Source organism: Tenrec ecaudatus, chromosome 3, assembly GCF_050624435.1.
Source record: "Tenrec ecaudatus isolate mTenEca1 chromosome 3, mTenEca1.hap1, whole genome shotgun sequence".
NCBI lineage: Eukaryota > Metazoa > Chordata > Mammalia > Afrosoricida > Tenrecidae > Tenrec > Tenrec ecaudatus.
The window spans coordinates 218,399,305-218,419,439 of NC_134532.1; the positions used below are offsets into that span (position 1 = coordinate 218,399,305).

General features: G+C 44.1%; 1 protein-coding gene across 1 annotated transcript in view; it reads right to left on the bottom strand.

Moving 5' to 3' along the window:
• Positions 1 to 20,135, bottom strand: part of POLN (DNA polymerase nu) — a 170,886-nt gene that overhangs the window by 38,854 nt on the left and 111,897 nt on the right. Inside the window, exons 16-18 of the mRNA XM_075543610.1 lie at positions 19,310 to 19,314; positions 17,602 to 17,674; positions 16,493 to 16,607 (exon numbers count right to left, since the gene is read on the bottom strand). Coding sequence (XP_075399725.1) covers positions 16,493 to 16,607; positions 17,602 to 17,674; positions 19,310 to 19,314 — 193 coding nt within the window. The remainder of the gene's footprint in view (positions 1 to 16,492; positions 16,608 to 17,601; positions 17,675 to 19,309; positions 19,315 to 20,135) is intronic.

Consider the following 20,135-nt stretch of genomic DNA (forward strand, 5'->3'; position numbering starts at 1 on the left):
ATTCTGACTCACAGTGATGACTAAGACAGAGTAGACCTTCCTCCTGGGTTTCTGGGCCTATATATTCTGATGGGATCAAGACAGCCTCATCGTTCTCCCTCAGAGTGCCTGGTAGGTTGCTGACCTTGTGGTTAGCAACCCAAGGTGTAAACTGCTCTTCCACCTGGGCTCCCTGAGATTTTGATCACAGATCCAAATTATCTATCTATCTATCTATCTATCTATCTATCTATCTATCTATCTATCATCTATCTATCATCTCTTACATTACATGTATTGAAGCCCATTAAAATGAAGCATTTCCTCCCAGAGCAATGCTGTCACAACGACTCTCTCCTAGCCTTTCTAGTTGTAACGCATGCAGTGATATTCCTTTGTCTACTGCTCGCTGACCAAGGAGACCACTGAGATGTCTGGGTTTGTGGCTGACACTTGCCCTTCCCCCCTGGTGCCCCTCCTCTGTACAGCATCCTCTGAAAGAACAGAGAAATGACCGTGGCCCCAGGCTTGCAAACACACCTTTCTCTTTGACAATGAAGGACCAGTTAATAACACTTTCCCATTAAAAGTGACAATTCGGTTCATTAACAGGAGTTGGCTATCTGACTTTGCCTATTAATCTGTGTGTGTCACTACTGTGCTGTTTGGGAGAATATTTAGCATTAGGAAACTCTGAGGGCTGCTACAAGGCTAAATTGTTTCAAAATTGCTAATGTGTATAGGGATACTGGGGGGAATTAAATGTATCAGGGATCAGATCAACTTTTTAATAGAAGAATTTGGAAGATTAAGCAATACCATTTAGGAGGAAATGACTAAATAAGAAAAAACAACCCAAAAAAGCTCTGAAGGAGAACTAATAATGAGAGATTAGAGGAGCCCTTTGTCACAATTAGTCAGGAGCACTAGGCAGGACCTAGGAAAAAGTGCTGTGTGCTAGCCCAGCGTTGACAACGTGCCTACCTGTACACTACAGCCTACCAGCAGAGGGATCTCATCTGACATCCTAATTGCCTATTTATTAAAATTGTCTTCAAACTCTCCAGAAGAGTCGGGCTGCTAAGCACAAGGTCAGCAGTTTGAAGCCACCAGCCCCTCCCGGGAGAAAGAAGAGGCTTTCTACGCCACGTGAAGAGAATCAGTGGTCTTCGACACGCACAGGGCAGTTCTGCTCTGTCCTACAGGGGCTGCTTTGGAGAATTTAAAATGATAAACACCTTCTCCTAGTTATTGTGGTACTCACTCCTTCTGGTGCTCTCCCCTGCTAGGTCATTTCTGTGCAGCTGGAACACCTTTTCTCCCCCTTTCCAGTCAGGCAGGTGCAGCGAGACGAAACCAGACTGCCCTACCAGGGCTCCTGGATGTCTGAAAACGCCTTCAGTCCGCTTGATGTGTGAAAGGCAATTTCGAGGAGGGTAGAATTCTAGATGGACATTTTTTCCTTTCACACCTTTCATATCTTATACCCTGTGCTCTGCCATGCACTGTTTTTGGTAGGAAGCCAGCTGCATTTATATTGTTGTTTGTGGGTATGTACTGTGATCCCGCCTCCTCCCCAATGCACAGCACCCCCCTCCCTGATTTTCTCATTGTCTGCGGTTTTCATTAGTCTTCATATTTCTAAATGCAGTCTTCGTTGTATTTGCGCAGTTTGTTGAGCTTTCTGGATAGGTGGATGGATAACTTTCATCCGTTTTTGTAAAGTTTTCAGTCATTTTATCTTCAGTTATCTCCTTTACCTCATCCTGTCCTTTGTCTCTCTGCGAGACTCTGAGTCTACACAGGTTGGCCCGTCTGACATCATCCTGTAGGTCTTGGAAGTTCTGCTCAGTTTCTGCCTCTCTTACACGTTCTGAATTTCACTGTAGACACGTTCTACTGACTGGCCTTCAGGTCTATGGAGTCATCCCTCCACCGAGTTCTGCTGACTGTGCAGCTGATCTAACGAGACCCTTGGCATTTATACTGCATTTCCAGTTTCTTCCAATCTATTATGTTCCTTTCCATAATTTCCTTATCTTTATTTCCACCTACCTACTTTCACTTGGCCAATCCTGAACCAAGAGGGCAAAGAAGTATACTCAACCCCTAGGAATAATATTTTTGAACAGTAATGATAATACAGTCTACCACAGTCTAACTCTGATTAAAAATATTTACTTTTCCCCCTATTGCCCATGCAGAACATACTCATATCCTTGCCAAGGGTCACTGCCCACACTTCCGCCCAATCAGGGCATCTGGCTCAAAGTATAGGATTTTGTGATCATTCAGCATGTGTTTCTCTTTATTCAGGAAATGAATGAATTAAAAAGGCAAGCCTGTCTGTCACCCTACACATGTGACACAATGGCGGGTCAGAGATAGGATGACCATAACAAACACTCCCACTTGGGAAGAGGAAGAATGAGAGACAGATAAGAGTCCTTGGTCCATAGAAAATATTAAATTCTTACTGAGTGGGTGTTGAAGAGGATCCTTCTCTAGGGCTGAAAAGGGGCCCTTGCTTCATCTCTGAATTTGTTCTCTGAGAGTATTTATCCAAGTCCCATGACCATTTGCTCGGTCTTTTGTGAGTCCCTTTCCCATAATGCTTTGGCCACATATAAAGAAGATATTGAAGAATTTACTTTCCTTGATGGAGAAGTAGATATTCCAGACTGCTTCTTATCTATGAGACCTGGGAGTACAATGCTTGCTTTAAATCACAATTGTTGTCCCTTTTAGCCTGATGGTTCTTTGCGAAGAACAATGCTCTTAAAAATAAATCAGTTTCTTATTTGACTTCAGTTGGCTTCATGTGCCAGACAGATATACCAGATAGACACACAAACCATTCATTTTAATTTATATTCCTGCCTAGATTTCATTGCCGGTACCTCGAGTTTATCAGAATGGGGAAGCTACTCATAGCCCCTTTCCCCCAGAAGCTCATTGTCTTGTACAAATGAGCTTATTTGAGACATGTTACCAGTAGGTATGAAGGCCATATCTTTATTTTAAACAGGCTGTGTTTTAATTGACTTTGTTGTCCAAAGATCTTAGATTTACCTTTTATTGGTTGGAAATGATAATTCTTTTTCTAACATGCAGGTCTCCAAGTTTCTTGACTCTCCTATTACTTCTCATTCCTAATTATACACTGGCCGATACTTTTTTGAGTTTGCCTCTCTTCTTGTTAGGTACCATCAATTCAGTTCCAGTTCACAGTGACCCATATATACAAGAGAACAAACACTGCCTAACAATCTTGCATCATCCTCACGATTGTTGTTGAGGCCATTCTTGTAGCCACTGTGTCAATCTATCTTGTTGAGAGTCTTCCGCTTTTGATCCCTCTACTTAGGCAAACATGATGTCCCTTTTCCAGGAACTAGTCTCTCCTGATAATATATCTAAACGATGTGAGACCAGGCCTTGCCAACCTTATTTCAAAGGAGCATTCTGGTTACATATCTCCCAAGTCAGATTTGTTTGTTCTTCTGGCAGTCCGTGGTACTTTCAATCTTCTCTGCCAACACTGTAATTCAAATGTATCAATTCTTCTGCTGTCTTCCTTATTCGTTGTCCCACTTTCACATGCATCTGAGGCACACGTCAGTCCTCGGTGACATCTTCGATCCTCAACACTTGAAATAGATTTTGTTCAGATTTGCCCAATGCAATTCCATTTGATTTCTTGATCACTGTTTCTAGGAATATTTATTGTGGATCCTTAATGACGTCAATGTTCTCACTGTTTATCATGATGTTCTCTATTGGTCCTGTTGGGAGGATTTTGGTTTTCCTTTTACTGGGTTGCAACCCGTACTAAAGGGTGCAGTCTTTGATCCTCACTAGCAAGTGCTTCAAGTCTTCCTTGGTTCAGCCAGCAAGGTTGTGGAGTCTGCATGCCAGTTTGCTAAGAAGCCTTCTTCCAATCCTGATGCCCATTCTTCTTCAGAGACTCCAGCTTTGGGATGATTTGCTCAGAATACAGATTTAATAAGTAGGGCGAAAGGGTACAACCCTGATGCACACCTTTCCTGATTTTATTTTTTCAGTTATTAATGGTGTTTTAATTTGATGTAGAGTTTACAAAACCATTTTATTAGTAGTATTAATATAATCTAAGAAATACTACACTTAAGTAATTTTCAACTATATCTAACACTATTATTCTGTAATTTACAGAAGGACTAAGGATTCTGTATAAACTGACATGGGAGGAGGTCCACAGGTGGGTCATCTTTCCTGATTTTAAGCCATGCAGTATCCCCTTGTTCTGTTTGAATGACGGCCTCTTGGTCCATAAGCACAATGAAATGTTCTGGAATCAGAGTTTGTTAGGATCCACACAGCTGAATGGGTTTGCATGGTCAATAAAACCCAAGCAAACATCTTTCTGGCATTCAAGAGCTATTTGACACCAGCAGTGATATCCCTCATGCCACAATCTCTTCTGAATCTGGCTTGACTTCCTAGCCACTCCATGATAACATACTGCTGCCACTGTTTTTTAAGCTATCTTCACAACAACTTCATTTGCATGTGATAGGGAAGATATTGTTTGATCATTTCTGCCTCTGCTGCCTCTTGTGGAGTACTATCACATGCCGACGGAAGGACGTTTCAATGTTCTGTTGGGCTGTTGCTTGGCTCCACGAAGTTGATTTCAATTCATGGTCACCTTGTGTACACAACTCAGTTTGGCACCACTCTCAAACTTGGTTTTGGAGCCCATTGTTGCAGCCACTGTGTAAATCCATTTAGTTGGAGATCTTTCTCTGCTTTAGCAAACATGATGTCCTCTTTCAGGGGCTGGTGCCTCCTGGTTTACCTCTACTTAAAGCCACAAATTCATTAGGATATTATCTGCCTTTCAAGTTATCAAAAGTAATAGTTTTACTCCATATTATATTATGTAAAAAATATTATACTATTTACCTCCAGCCTCCAGTAACTAGCTCCTCACTGCCTGCCACCTGTCCCTGAAGCCACTGCCAAGATTTAGGTTAAAGAAAATTTTTCCCACTAATTTACAAAATCTATATAATTCTGCAACACTTCAATTAGAAAAAAATTCTAATTAAAAAGTGGGCAAAAATACATGAACAGACCGCTCACCAAAAAATTATGCTCAAATGGCTAACAGACACTTGAAAAAATGTTCATGAAAAAATGAGGAACTGATGCCAGGGGCTTAAGTGGAGAGCAAATGTTTTGAGAATGATGAGGGTAATGAATGTACAAATGTGCTTTACACAATTGATGTATGTATGAATTGTGATAAGAGTTGTATGAGCCTCTAATAAAATGATTTAAACACACACACACACAAGAAAAAATGCTCATGATCACTAGCCATAGGGGAGATGCAAGTGAAAACAATGAGATATCACCTTACACTCACCATGAGAACCCAATTACAAAACTGAAAACAGAAAAAAAAATGCTAGAGAGGATGTAGAGAGATTGGAACTCTTAAACACTGCTGGACATCATGTTTGGTAAATAAGGCAGACAGTGAAACAGAGGAAGGCCCTCAACGAGATGGACTGACACAGTGGCTGCAACAATGGGCTGAGGCAGAGGAACAGGTGAGAGGATGGCACAGGACCAAGCAGTGCTTCATTCTGTTGTACATCAAGCTGCTACGTGTGGGAAACAACAACAGCACACACTGCTGTTGTGCCTTCAAACATGTACAACCGTGATGGAAAGCAACAGAGTGCTGCCCAAACCAACGGGGAATCAAAATGCCATATAACCCAGTAATACCTCTGCTGAGTATTCATCCCCAAAGAGTGAGAGACAGACCAAGGCCAGACATATGTTCTCCATGTCCATTGCAGTACAGTTCACAATGACAAGCAGCTGGGAACAGCCCAAATGTCCATCAGTAGAAGACTGGATAAAGAAACTCTGGTACACACACACAGTGGAATACTACGCATCCCTAATGATGAAACCATGAAACATCTCATGACATGCATGGACCGGGAGACCATTGTACTGAGTGAGGTTAGTTAATCACCCAAGGATTATCCTTCTTTATAAGGATAAACACCACGCAAAAGGCAGGTTTTTATTTTCAGGTCATGTCATCTTCTAATCTGGTCTCCCAATGAGGTAGTGAACCTGTCTAGTGTCCATGAGTCATATCACCCCCTTATTGGTGCATCTTAAAAACTGCTTTAGAAAAAGGAGACCTCACTTCAGCTGGGGACAGTCTCTTAGGGTGGGGGAAGATGGAGAAGACCAATAAGTTCCTGCCTTATGACATTGTTTTACGGTCAGCTACAAGAGTGATTAGTGAGCCTCACTGGAACTATCAGTCAAGAGGTGGTGGCAGCATAAGCATGTTTGTCCAGGGGAGGCAATTACACTTCTGTTGATGGGTAAACTCCATGGGGGGAAATGCTTGGCTTTACTTATTTAGACCCCCCCAAGGGGAGAATACACCTGATATAATGTTCGTAGTTGGACACTCTTTGGAACTAGCTTTTATCCAGACCTTGGTGACTCAGGCCTTGGGCTATAGACAACTGCAACTTCAGACTCTGGTCTTTCAAGGCGCAGAACACCCTTCACAGGCCACACTAGAAAAATTCAATTTGGATACCCTACTAAGTGAACTGGACTTTATCTTACACTTGTCTATAGCAGATTTAAGGAAATTAAATACTCCTTTGGACTTACAGTGGCAACACTCTAGTGTGAGAAGAGGTGGATGACCATTATCCTAAGGTTATAGGTTATAGAGTTTGGTGGTCGTTGAGCTTTGAGTTGGGCTTCTGGCTTTGAGGGTGGCCAATGAATGCTGGTCCCAGACTATCATATAGTTACCATTTTCATGCTCTCTTTGCTTAACTTTTTAATTATAACATGTTAGCCTATTAGCTTGGCAGATATGGTTCTGCCTTTGTGAATGAGTGTTATTGAAAAAGTTTCCCTATCCCCAGTCCTCACTGTGTCCAGCCATATAAGTTTTTAATCTGTACAAGTCAACAATTCACATTGTGGTCTAAAAAGTTGGCCTATCCAAATGTAATTTCCTTTTCTAAACAGGGTTTTAAATTCTATGCCACTAGCCAAACTATTGATGCTATCAGTAGAATGACCATGTGCGCCATTAAGATGATATATAATGTTTCCTATTATAAATCAAGAGTAGCTAAGGTAAATAAAATATTTGATGAAGTCAAATAGTTGAATAGAAAATTTCAAAGGGTAGCTCGAGAAAACAAGCCAAATAGTATAATGAAATGTGCAAAGACCTCGAATTAGAAAACTCAAAGGGAAGACCATGCTCTGAAACTGAAAGAACTCAAAAGAACATTCAAGTCTCGAGTTGCAAATTTGAAACATTCTATGGTATGACTGTTGAGTGATGCAGGAAGCATCAAGGGAAGATGGAAATGATATACAGAATCACTGCACCAAAAAAAACTAATCAGCATCCCACCATTTCAGGAGGTAGCATATGAGCAAGAACCAATGGTGCTGAAGGAGAACTTCAAGTTGCATTGAAAGTATTAGCCAAAACCAAGTTTCCAAGAATTGATGGAATACCCATAGAAATGTTTCAACAAGTTGATGAAGCACAGGGAGGACTTACTACTCTATGCCAGAAAATTTGGAAGACAGCTGCCTGGCCAATTGACCAGAAGAGATCTATATTTGTACCTATTCCAAAGAAAGGTGATCCAACAGAATGTTCAGATTATAGAACGGTATCATTAATATCACATGCAAGTAAATTTTGCTGAAGATGATCCAACAGTGGTTGCAGCAGTGCATTGACAAGGAGCTCAGGCCAGATTCAGAGAAGAATGTGGAACAAAGGATATCACCGCTTATGTCAGATGGATCTTGGCTGAAAGTGGTGCATATCAGAAAGATGTTTGCTTGTGTTTCATTGATTATTCAAAGGCATTTGACTATGTGGATCATAACAAACTAATATAGCCTTAAGAAGAATGGGAATTCCAGAACACTTCATAGAGGAAGTTATAAGAACAAAACAAGGGAATATTGCATAGTTTAAAATGAGGACTGTCCACGGCAGGGTGGTGGAGCAGCTGCTACAGACATCTTGCCGGTTGTCATGATGGAGGGAAGCGAATGAGAGGAATCACTGTGGAGCTCCTCGTTAAAGCCTCAGGGCAAGCGCCACACATGCTGCCTCTGCTCACCGTTTGTTAAGCAGAGTAAGTCACCTGGCCCAGCCTGATACTCAGTGGGTAGGGAAGAACCTTCCTCCGTGGAGGAGAGGGCTAGACATCACTGCGGTCTACCGCACGCAGAGACCAGATTCCATAAGGCCCCAGGAGTGAAAAGAAAAGGATAAAAAAGAAATAAAGGGTCTTGGGCACAGGAAGGATAATACTATATTTGAAGTTCTTCTTTTAATTGGAGCACACAGTTGATAAGGAATGCTTTTTTATCTTCATATTACAACACGTAACTACCACCGGGTACAAGTACATTCAGGGTGAAGGAACTGGCTCCCTGGATCTTCCTGTAGAACAGCTTTGTGTTTCTAGCAGCAGCTCGGAGTCCATGGCCTGGCTCTGCTGGGGGCTTCCTGGGCAAGCCCAGGTTCTCTGGGACTCAGGCTTTATTGATTAGATAGAGGGCTTATACATGAATTCTACACTCCTCTCAAGTCTCCCATTTTTATCTAGGGTCTATATAATCTGAGTCATTTCAGGAAAATGTTAGCCTTTGAAGATGCTACTAAAGATTGTCAATCTGCCATTTTGCTTTTTGAGTTTCAAATAATAAGGCATTAACATATAACATAAAACAACATTTTCCAGAGTATATATGATCGTGCTGTTGTTTTACCCTGTGCTATTTTCGCCTTCTGCTTGCAACATAAAAATCATTTCCACGGCAACTAATTATAGTATAATCACAAGTGTTGAGCTACTACTGCTGATGATAAATAAGAAGCAACCTTCCTCTAAATGTTAAAAGCTTCTAATTTGTAAAGTTCTCCCACGAACTAATAGAAGCTAATGAAACAAAGGAAGACATGCAGAATAGCTAATGCAGTCAAGAACTTTTCTGAGTGATCAGTCTAATATGAACCTGAGAGAATGATTTTTTGGGGGCCTAATGCTTGTTGTTAGGGGCTAGAGAGTCCATTCTGACTCACAGTGACCCTATGCACCACAGAATGAACCACCATCTAGTCCTCTGTCATCCTCAGAATTGTGGCTATGCTTGAACTCATTGTTGCAGCCACCGGGTCAATCCATCACATTAAGGGTCTTCCCCTTTTTTCTCTGTCCCTGTACTGACTCCAGCCTGAACCTCTGGCCGTTCCCCATCAGAGTACTGCTGCAAACCTGTTGGAGCCTCTTCTGCAAAACTTTAATTTTATGTGGTATCCTTGATATCGTTCTATAATTTGAGCATTCTATTGGGTCACCTCTCTTTGGAATGGACACAAATATGAATCTCCTCCAGGCAGTTGACCAAGTAACGGTCCTCCAAATTTCCTGGCTAGACGAGTGTTTCGTGCTTCGTCATGTGGTTGATGCATTTCCATTGGTGTGCCATTGGTTCCTGGACTCTTGCTTTTGGCGAAGGCTTGCTGTGGGACGTGAAGCTCTCCCTCAACACCTTTGGTTCTTGCTCAGACGCTGCCTGTCGATGTGGGGGATGGCTGATTACTTTACCAAGTATGATAGATTTTCTTAATTAAATGAAGGAGAATGTTCAGGGTTGTTGCTATTAGATGTCATCAAGCCGGCTCTGACCCACAGTGACCCCATGCACAACAGAATAAAACACTGCATCATCTTCACAACCCTTCCTATGCCTGAGCCCATTGTTACCGCCTCTGTGTCCATCCACCTCCTTGAGGACCTGCCTTTTTCATTGTCCCTCCACTTTACTGAGCAAGATGTCCTGCTCCAGGGACAGGTCTCTCCTGACAATATGTCCAAATTATGTAAGACGAAGTCTTGCTATTTTTGCCTCACAGGAGCCCTCTGGTCAGACTTCTTCCAAGACAGATTTGTTTGTCCTTTTAATAGTCCTTGGTTCTCTCAATATTCTTCAGCACCACAATTCCAATACATAGATTCTTCTTCAGTATTTTTATTCAATGTTTAACTGTCACAAGTATATGAGGCTTTGAAAATACCATGTTTTGGGTTAGGCACATCTTTGTCCTCAAAATAACATCCTTGCTCTTCAATACTCTAAAGAGGTCTTGTGCAGCAAATTTACCTAATACAATACATCCTTTGATCTCTTAACTGCTTCTTCTGTGAGCATGGATTGTGGATATAGCATGACATAATCCTTGACAACTTCAACCTTTTCTCCATATATCATGATGTATCCTGTTGGACCAGTTGAGAGGATGTTGGTCTTCTTTATATTGAGTTGTCATCCACCCTGAAGGCTGCAATCCTTGATCTTCATCAGCAAGTGCTTCAATTCCTCCTCACTTTCAGCAAGCAAGGTTGTGTCAAGTGCATACTGCAGGTTGTTAATTAAATCTTCCTCTAATTCTGATGTCACATTATTCTTCATCTAAGCCAGGTTCTCTGATCGTTTGTTCAGAAGATAGATTGAACAAGTATGGTGAGAGACTACAACCCTGCGGCACACCTTTCCCGATTTTAAACCATGCAGGATGCCCTTGTTCCTTGCACACACTGCCTCTTGATCCACGGACAAGTTCCAAATAAGCACAATGAAGTACTCTGGAATTCCCATTCTCCTGAAGGCTATCCATAGTTTATTATGGTCCACATAGTCCAATGCCTTTGCATAGTCAATAAATCACAAGTAAACATCTTTCTGCTTTGAGTCAAGATCGATCTGACATCAGCAATGATATCCCTTGGTCCACATCCTCTTCTGGATCCACCTGAACATCTGGGAGTTCACTATCAATGTCCTCCTGCAACCCTTGTGGGATGATCATCAGCAAACTTACTTTTGTACGTGTGATATTAATAACATTGTTCTATAATTTGAACATTATGTTGGGTCACCTTTTTTTTGAATGAGTATCAATATGGATCTCTTCCAGTCAGTTGGCCAACAAGTTGTCCTATGACTTTCCTGTCATATAGGAGTAAGTGCTTCCAGCGCTTCGTCAACTTTCTGAAACATTTCAATTGATAGTTATTTAAGTCCTGAAGTTTTGTTTTTTGATAATGCTTTCAGTGCAGCTTGAACTTCTTCCTTTAGCACCATTGTTTTTTGCTCATCTGCTACCTCCTAAAATGGGGGAACATTAACTTAGTTCTTTTTGGTACAGTGACTGTGTTCTTTCCATCTTCTCTTGATGTTCCTGCATCACTCAATATTTTGGCCATAGAATCTTTCAATATTTCAACTCGAGGCTGGAATTTTTTTCTTGAGTTCTTTCAGTTTCAGATCTGCTGAGCATTGTTCTTCCCTTTGGGTTTTCTAATTCGAGGCCTTTGCACGTTTCATGATACTATTGGGATTTGTCTTCTCGAGGTGCCCTTTGACATTTTCTGACTTCATGTTCTCTTCCATTTGCTTAGCTACTCTACGGTTAAGAGTACGATGATTACAACATTCAGAAGACAAAAAATCTCAAGAGTTAACCAAGTAAACAAATAGTCATCCTTGTCTAAACTGTAGTCATCTTTCAAGACTCCCTCTCCCTCTGGAGCAAGCATGCAGGGTAGTCACTTACTCTATTACATGCTTGAAAAAGAAGTCTACATATCTCTTAGCTGAAGGAAAAGTCAAACTGAGAAGAAAAGGCATTTTTGGGAGGGTGAGCGAAAGCTTCATGGTGGACTTGTATTCAAGGTGCAGAAGGTGTCCTGGAGGGACAAGAGACCCCAATAAAGAAGCAAAATGAAGAACACAGGAAAAGGTGCTTGACGCCACAGTCATTAGGGATGTACACCAACCCTGAACAGGACACAACTCCATGCCCACTAGGATGGCTGGGAAAAGGTCCGCTAACAAGTGTTGTGGAGGTTGTGAGGGAAAACGGCACCCGCCCATATGCGTTGTTGGTGGTAATGTAAGATGGTGCGGCTGTTTGGGAAGCAGTTTCGCAGTGCCTCGCAATGCTCAACAGTGCCGCCCGGGAATTGGACGGGTGAAGATGGCGACCTTTACGTGATGTGTAATTCAGCACAATAAAATAGTGAGCTGTAGTCATCCCCCGCTGCTGCCGAGGGGATTCTGATCCTATCAGGAGAGGGGAGAACTGCCCATTGGGTTCCCAAGACTGTCTGTCATGGGAACAGCCTCCTACTTCTTCCTCCTGCAGAGCAGCTGGTGGGTTTGAGCCACCGACCTTCCAGTTAGCAGCTCAGCTTTTCAACCACAGGTCTTTTGAGTGTTATCTTGTGACCCAGGCACCCCACTGGTAGGTATATACACAAGAGAATGAAAACATGCGTTCACACAAAAACATATACTCAAATGTCCATAGCAGCAATAGTTAATAATACCTTAGAAGAGAAAGTGACAACAATGCCTATCAACTGTTGAAAGGATAGATAAAATATAGTCTTAGCAATCAAGTGAAATATTTGGCCCTAAGAAGAAGTAAGGTACTGATACATGCTACAACCAAGATAAGCTAAGCACTAAAGGCCACATGCTGACTCCATCCTATGAGCTATCTTTTTAAAAAAATTATAAATAAATCATTTTATTGGGGACTCATAGGTCTTATAACAATCGATACACCAATTGTATCAAGCACATTTATACATTTGTCATATGTTGCTTTCATCATTTTCAAAATATTTCCCTTCTGTTTGAACCCTTGGTATCCACCCTTCTTTTTCCCCCCCTACCTCCCTCACCTTCCCACCCTCATGGACCCCTGATGAATTATAAATTATTATTATTTTCATATCTTACACTGCCCGCTGTCCCTGGGGAGGGGGTAACTCTGTTTTTGTTGATACGTTCCATGGAGGCAGCGCAGACCCCACACACAACAGAACAAAGCATTGCACGGTCGGTGCCAACTTCACACTGGTTCCTGCCGTTAAGTGCATTGTTGCAGCTGTCTAGCACAGGTGACTTTACAGAGAAAGAAAGACGACTAGTGGTGGGGGCAGAGGATGGGAAGAATGGGGAGGACTCCCCTTAGGTGTGGCACTTCTTTCAGAGGGCTACAAATTTTTCTGAAATACAAGAGTCTGATCTCTCAACTTGATAGACAACTTCAGTACCTCAGCAAGAAAAAAAGGCAAATAATCCCAATGTAGAAATGAGCAGAGGACATGAACAGATGCTTCACCAAAGATATTCAGGCAGCCAACAACCATATGACGAAATGAATGGGGTCATGACCCAGTCAAGCGATATAAATCAAAGCAGTGAGATTATCACCTCACCACAGCATTCTTAGTAAAGTTCTGAAACACAGAAAACAACAACTGTTGGCAAGGGTGCTGGGAGACTGGAGCCAGGGTGAGACTGGAAAGTGGACCAATCTCCACAATGGCCCTTCCTGAAAGAGTTGGGAATAGAAATGCCATGTTACTCAGTAATCCCACTTCCTGGCAGGTGTCCTAGTGACGACAGGATAGATAGCCACGCACCTGGCGCACAGCAGCCCTCTCACAATAGCAACGATGTGGGAACAACCTAAACACCCATCGGTAGAAGAAGGGATAAACAACCTTTGGTACCTACACACAATGGAATACTACACAACATTAAAGATCAGGAAACACCTCACAGTATGGCCAGACTTGGGGGGCGTTATGCTGAGTGAAATCAGTCAATCACAGGAGGACAAATACTGTAGGAGATCGCTATTATAAAATGTCCAAAAAAGGCTTCACCACGAAAAGAACCATTTCTTTGGTGGTTTCCAGGAGTGGCAAGGGGACGGGTTGGAGGGGCAGTATGGTAATCTGGTGTCAATTTAAAGATTGAGATTATAGGGGTGGAGTCTAGTATGTCAATCTGGAGATAGCCAATGAGACTTCTTTCTGTATGGGCATGGCCTTCTCCTAAGAATTCTGGGAAATCTGGTAATTCTTTCTTGGAGACAGGAGAGACCCTCTCTCTCTACTACTCTCTGGGAGACATTGCAGATGACAAGACCTCTAAAGCTGGAAGAGTCATGTAGAGACCCCTGCCAAGGCTGAGATGCTTACTATGCCACTGGATCCAAAGACTTTCTACATACTGGCTTGTGATCTTCCGGCATTCGGCATCATTGCATGTGTCTCGTGAGTCTGAAGAGGACTTTATAGATTGATATCAGAAATATGGGCTAACATTGGACTTATGGACTTGATCTGGACTGGGCTGGGATGTTTTCTCAATGTTCAATTGTTCTTGTATATAAATCTCTTTCTTATACACATATGTGTGTCCATGGATTTGTTTCTCTAGTCTACCCAGACTAACACAGGCAGTCTGGGACTAGAAGGCAGACAAGTACTGACGTGGGTGAAGGGAAGGCACCAAGCAATCAGAGGGAATGATGTGGCAAAACACGACGGAGGCAGGAGAGGACAGACATGGGAAGTGTGCAAGAACTTAAGACAAGTGGAAGTAGGAGTACCCTACAGTATAGCCCAGTATATGAAGAAGAACGCAGCACCAGGATTGGAGGAAGGCTTGTTAACAACCTGCAGATTGCAGATGACACAGCCTTGCTTGTTGAACGTGAGGAGGAATTGATGCATTTACTGATGAAGATCAAGGATTGTAGCCTTCAGTGTGGAAGACAACTCAATGTAAGGAAGAACCAAATCCTCACAATTGGATCAATAGGTAGCATGATAAATGGAGAAAAGGTTGAAGTTGTCAAGGATTTTGTTTCATTTGGATCCACAATCAATGCTCATGGAAGTAGCAGTCAAGAGATAAAAAGACAGGTCGTCTTAGGTAAATCTGCACAAGACCTCTTTAGAGTATTGAAGAGCAAAGATGTCACTTTGAGTACTACGGTGCACCTGACCCCAGCCATGGTGTTCTCTGTTACATCACATGCATGTGAAAGTTGGGTAATGAATAAGGAAGCTCACAGAAGAATAGATGCATGTGAATTGTGCTGAGGAGTATTGAAAATACCATGGATTGCTAAAAGGACAAACAGATCTGTATTAGAAGAAGTAAGGCCAGAGTGCTCCTTAGAGGCAAAGATGGCGACACCGTCTTACATACTCGACATATTTTCAGGAGAGACCAGTCCCTGAAGAAGGACATCCTGTTTGGGAAAATGGAGGGGCGGTGGAAAAGAGGAAGGCCGCCGATGAGGTGGATTGACAATTGTGAGGCTAGTGCAGGACTGTGCATGTTTCGCTTTCTTGCACATAGGGGTCACCTTGATGGCACCTCACCACAGCAGTATACAGCCCACCTGGACCCTCCTGATTTAGTTTGGGTCACAGTGAAAGGCTGTCTGTCCAAGCTGATTACAATCGTCCTGCCCCTCTTTCTACCAGCTTTCTTTGCAGCTAGAGCAGTGGTTCTCAACCTTCCTCAGGCCGCGACCCTTTCATACAGTTCCTCATGTGGTGGGGACCCCCAACCATAACATTATTTTCATGGCTACTTCATAACTGTCATGAATCGGGCGACTCCCAAAGGGGTCACAACCCACAGGGTGAGAACTGCTGGGCTAGGAGAAGCGCATGACTTAGCTCTGGGAAATGAGATGCACATGTAATCTGTGGTGGCCTGGGTGACCCCACATGTTACAGACAGAACTGATCCCCACCATGTCCTTCACTGTCACCCTTATGGAAGCCGTTTGCCAGGCCTTTCTATAGTGGTGCAACTGGACGTATTTGCACTCGCCACCCTGGGTGCGCAGCCTGGGTCACAGGCAAGCTGACCTCACTCACTGCCATTTGCCATTGCATTGTTCCAACTCGTAGTGACCCTATATGAAAGGGCAAGGCTGTCCTTGTGGGTTTCTAGACTGTAACTCTCTCTCCCATGGATTCTTTCTCCCGCGGAGCAGCTGGTGGTTTTGAACTGCTGACCTTGGGGTTAGCAGCCCAACATGTAACCACTACACCGTCAGAGCTAGTGCCCACCTGGCAGGCAGGCTGGCCCAGTGTTTCAGCACCCTGCGGAAGAAGCACCAGCCTCGTGTGGGTAGTGAAAGGGTGCAGCGACGCTGGAACCACAGGCATTGCTAGCTCCACGTCCCTGCCCTGCGAGGTGGTGGCCAAGCTCGACTCACTTTCTCCCAGAGGCAGGCAGCTCACACTCTGGAATCAGGGGCGACGTTGACTCTGTGTCAGCTCTCATACATGGGTGACACAGGACTTAACTTTCCCTAATATTCTGTGACACTCACTAGCAATGGGCCTCTTTGTTTAGCCGTGAAAAACGACCAGCTTTTTCATAACTCTTGGCGCCCCAGTTATTGACTCTTCTTTTTCAAATGATAAACTACGACAGACAAAACGTCATTTCTCTCAGGTGGAAATAGCCTTGGGAGAAGTCCCTGTCAGCATTCCTGCAGGTCTGATAACAATCTGGGTGGGCACGGGTAACTCACCACTGTGAAGCCAGCATTGAGAATACGTCCTCCCTTGCCGAGTCCTGGAACAACTTCAGAAGTTCTGGGTCTCCAGATAAGTGCGCAAGAATCCGCAATTCGATCTGTGAAAAGTCTGGAAGATAGGGCTCCCTGTGAACTTGGAAGCTCTGAGTGATGCCCTTCATTGCCACAGCCCACTTCCCCAGCCCCTGCCTGAGACTACCCACTGGGCTGCTTGCTCCCTCACAGTGGCATCAGGGTCAACATCCTACCCCTGCTGGCCACTGGCCACTCCCCATGTCTCCAAGCCTAAGAATCCTCTCCTGCCCCCGCTGAGGCCAGCATCACCCCTGTGATGCTCTGGGCTCTGCACACTCACCCAGTGTCTGGCTCTGTGCTCAGGCATCTAGTGACTGAAACATCAGAAAACCTGTCTGTGCATTTGTCAGTGTATGTGTGTGTATTTGAGCGTATGTGTGCATTTGTGTGATTGTATGTGTTTGTGCATATGGCTATGTGTGTGAGTGTATGTGTGTGCAGGGAAGCTGCTGTCATACAGCAGAGGCCTCATTAAGAAAGTTGCACTTGAGCAAAGGCAAGGAAGAACCAAGGGAGAGAGCCAAGTTGGTGTCTGGAGAATGTTCTGGGCACAGGCTCCATCAGGGGGTGTCTGGTGTGCTGGGGGCAGGCCACATGGCCAGGTGGCTGCAGTAAGTCATGGTGGGGAGTGGCAGGTGATAAGAACAGAGAAGCTACAGGAGGGCAGAGTTTACAGGGCTGTGTGGTTGAACCTGGGACTTCATTGTGGAAGGTGAAGGGGTCCTAGAAGCTCATGTTAATATTGGGAGTGCACAAGATTTATTTGAATAAGTTCTGTAAGTGTCTTTGAATGATTTGGTTTCCAAATCTGAGCAGTGTAACACACAAACCCCCAAGCCAACCACCTGGTCTTAGGGACCCAGTGGGGCAGAGTAGAACTGCCCCGAGGGTTTCTAAGGCTGTAACTCTGGTGGAAGCACACAGCCTCCTCTCATCTCCCTCCTAGAGGCCAGTGGGCTTGAACTGCAATCCTTACACTTAGCTGCTGAACACTTTAATTCCTGTGCCACGGGCACTGTCCTTCCTACCTGCTGCCAGGAAGGTGTGGCCTTTGGACGAAATGAACATGGTCCTGGGGGCGACGGTGAGGGGCCTGTCTTCCTCTCTGGCGCCGCTGTTCGAAGAGCGCTCTGTGGATTGGTCAGATACAGACTCATAGCTACTCCTCAGACAAAAACTGTGTTTACTATCCTTCCAGAGCAAAGGGGATGAATTTTGGATTTTTTTCCTTAGTGATTTTTATTAATGTAATTATGTATATTACTATTTAAAATTAACTAGGCTATAAAGATTTTCTGCCTTGGCTGGAATTTAAGGAAGAAAACAGCAGCATGGACAACTGGCTCCATCCCCCAAAGGCCTCCTTATTGGTCAACGTGGGGGCAGCATGATCCTGTGACTCGCCACTTCCACAGTTAGGTGATTCTCAAAACCATGCTTCTCAATTATAAAGCGTTTTCTAGAAAACATTCAGTGAGACTTTACAGATGAAACAAATATTCCGTTATTCATGTGTTTAGTTCAGGGCTGATGCTGGTTTCCCTTGAAAGTAACAAAGTCCAGTTGCCTACACATGGTTCTTGGGTGTCCAAATCTGCACTCCCCCTCATTCACAATGATTTGATTTTTTGTTCTTTTTTGATGACTGATACCTGATCCCTTTGACACCTCATGATCACACAGGGCGGTGTGCTTCTTCCTTGTGGGCTTTGTTGCTTCTGAGCTAGATGGCCACTTGTTTATCTTCAAGCCTTTAAGACCCTAGACATTGTATCTTTTGATAGCCAAAACCCATCTGTAGGCAACTGGACATCCCCCCTTACAGAAGGGTTGCAGGGAGGAGACGAGCCAGTCAGGGTGCAGTGTAGCAACAATGAAACATACAACTTTCCTCTAGTTCCTAAATGCTTCCCCCCCTCCCCACTATCATGATCCCAATTCTACCTTACAAATCTGGCTAGACCAGAGGATGTACACTGGTACAGATAGGAACTGGAAACAGGGAATTCAGGACAAATGACCCCTTCAGAACCGGTGGTGAGAGTAGTGATACTGGGAGGGTGGAGGGAGCGAGGGGTGGAAAGGGGAAACCGATTACAGGGATTTACATATAACCTCCTCCCTGTGGGATGGACAACAGAAAAGTGGGTGAAGGGAGACATTGGACAGTGTAGGATATGACAAAATAATAATAGTTTATAGATTATCAAGGGATCATGAGGGAAGGGCATCGGGGAGGGAGGGGAAAAATGAGAAGCTGATACCCAGGGCTCAAGTGGAAGGCAAATGTTTTGAGAATGTTGATGGTGACAGATGTACAAATGTGCTTGACACAATGGATGTATGCATGGATTGTGATGAGTTGTATAAGCCCCAAAGAAAATGATTTAAAAAAAAGAAAGTAATGAAGTCCAAGTAATCTTGTGATTTCCATCTCCAGATAAGTATACACCCTCACATATTTTGTATGATATTTAACCAGGATCTGTGGAAAGTTATTATCAACGGCATTGTTCCTACTGGCAATTCAGAGTGTGTTCAGGGCCCCTGGAAAGAAATTCAAGGCAAGTAGAAGGGATTATTTTCCTAAAAATTGTCAGAGAGGGGTGTGTGTGTGTGTGTGTGTGTGACTTCAGGCCAATAAAAGACCGTGAGTGACTACTGGAATCCCTCCCACATGATCAGCCACACTTTTCCCAAGGAAAACACCTGCCTTGGTTGGTGGGAACGTCTCACTTTGCCTCGGATTACTTTGACCTGTTTATTGACCCTGTGGGACTTTTCTGGAAAAGGACTCTGCAAATCCCCAGGCCTTGCTGCACCAAACTGCCATTCAGAGGGCAAGCCAGGTGGCCTTGAGGCCATCTGAGCTTCTTGGGTCCAGTGGAAAGTTCCAGAGTGTCAACAGTGGCAGCACCTCCAGAGTGGTTGGTGACTGAAGAGGGTGGGGGTAGGGGCGGTGAGTAAAAAACAATGCCATGATCCTCCACTCTGCCCCGATCCAGCCAATGGGGGCATGGTCAGGGCCAGCTCCTCCCCTCACAGATGCCTCCTCCAGTTCCTAGGGGAGGCAGGAACTCCCGAGTGTAGACAGGGATGCAGGCCGCCCCTCACAGAAGACTTGGGTGGGGCCTGCTAACAGTCAGAGAACAGCTCACAGAGCTCCAGTCCAGAGCCTCCGCAGTGGATAGAGCCTCTTGAGGCCACTCAGTTGGTAGAGAGGCAGCTCCAGACTGGGGCTGGGCGGGGTCACTCTGAAAAATGGCCTTATGGCTCTAGGTGAAGAACACTTCCGGGGAAAGATTGCTCTCCAAGGGGAGAGGGTACTTGGCTCTCACTTTGCATAGCACTACAATAGCAAGTTTGACTCTTCTGAGGAGTAGACTCCATTCTCCGGGAGAAGATGGCTGTTTGTGAGTTCAGGGGCTTAACTAGAGAAGTTTTGGAACCTATAGGGACCCAAGAACGTTTCTCACGGAGGCCACTGAGAGGCTGTATGTAGGAGACACTTGCTGAAACTCACTTTCCACAGGTCTGGCTGACCCACCAGTACTATCTAGGC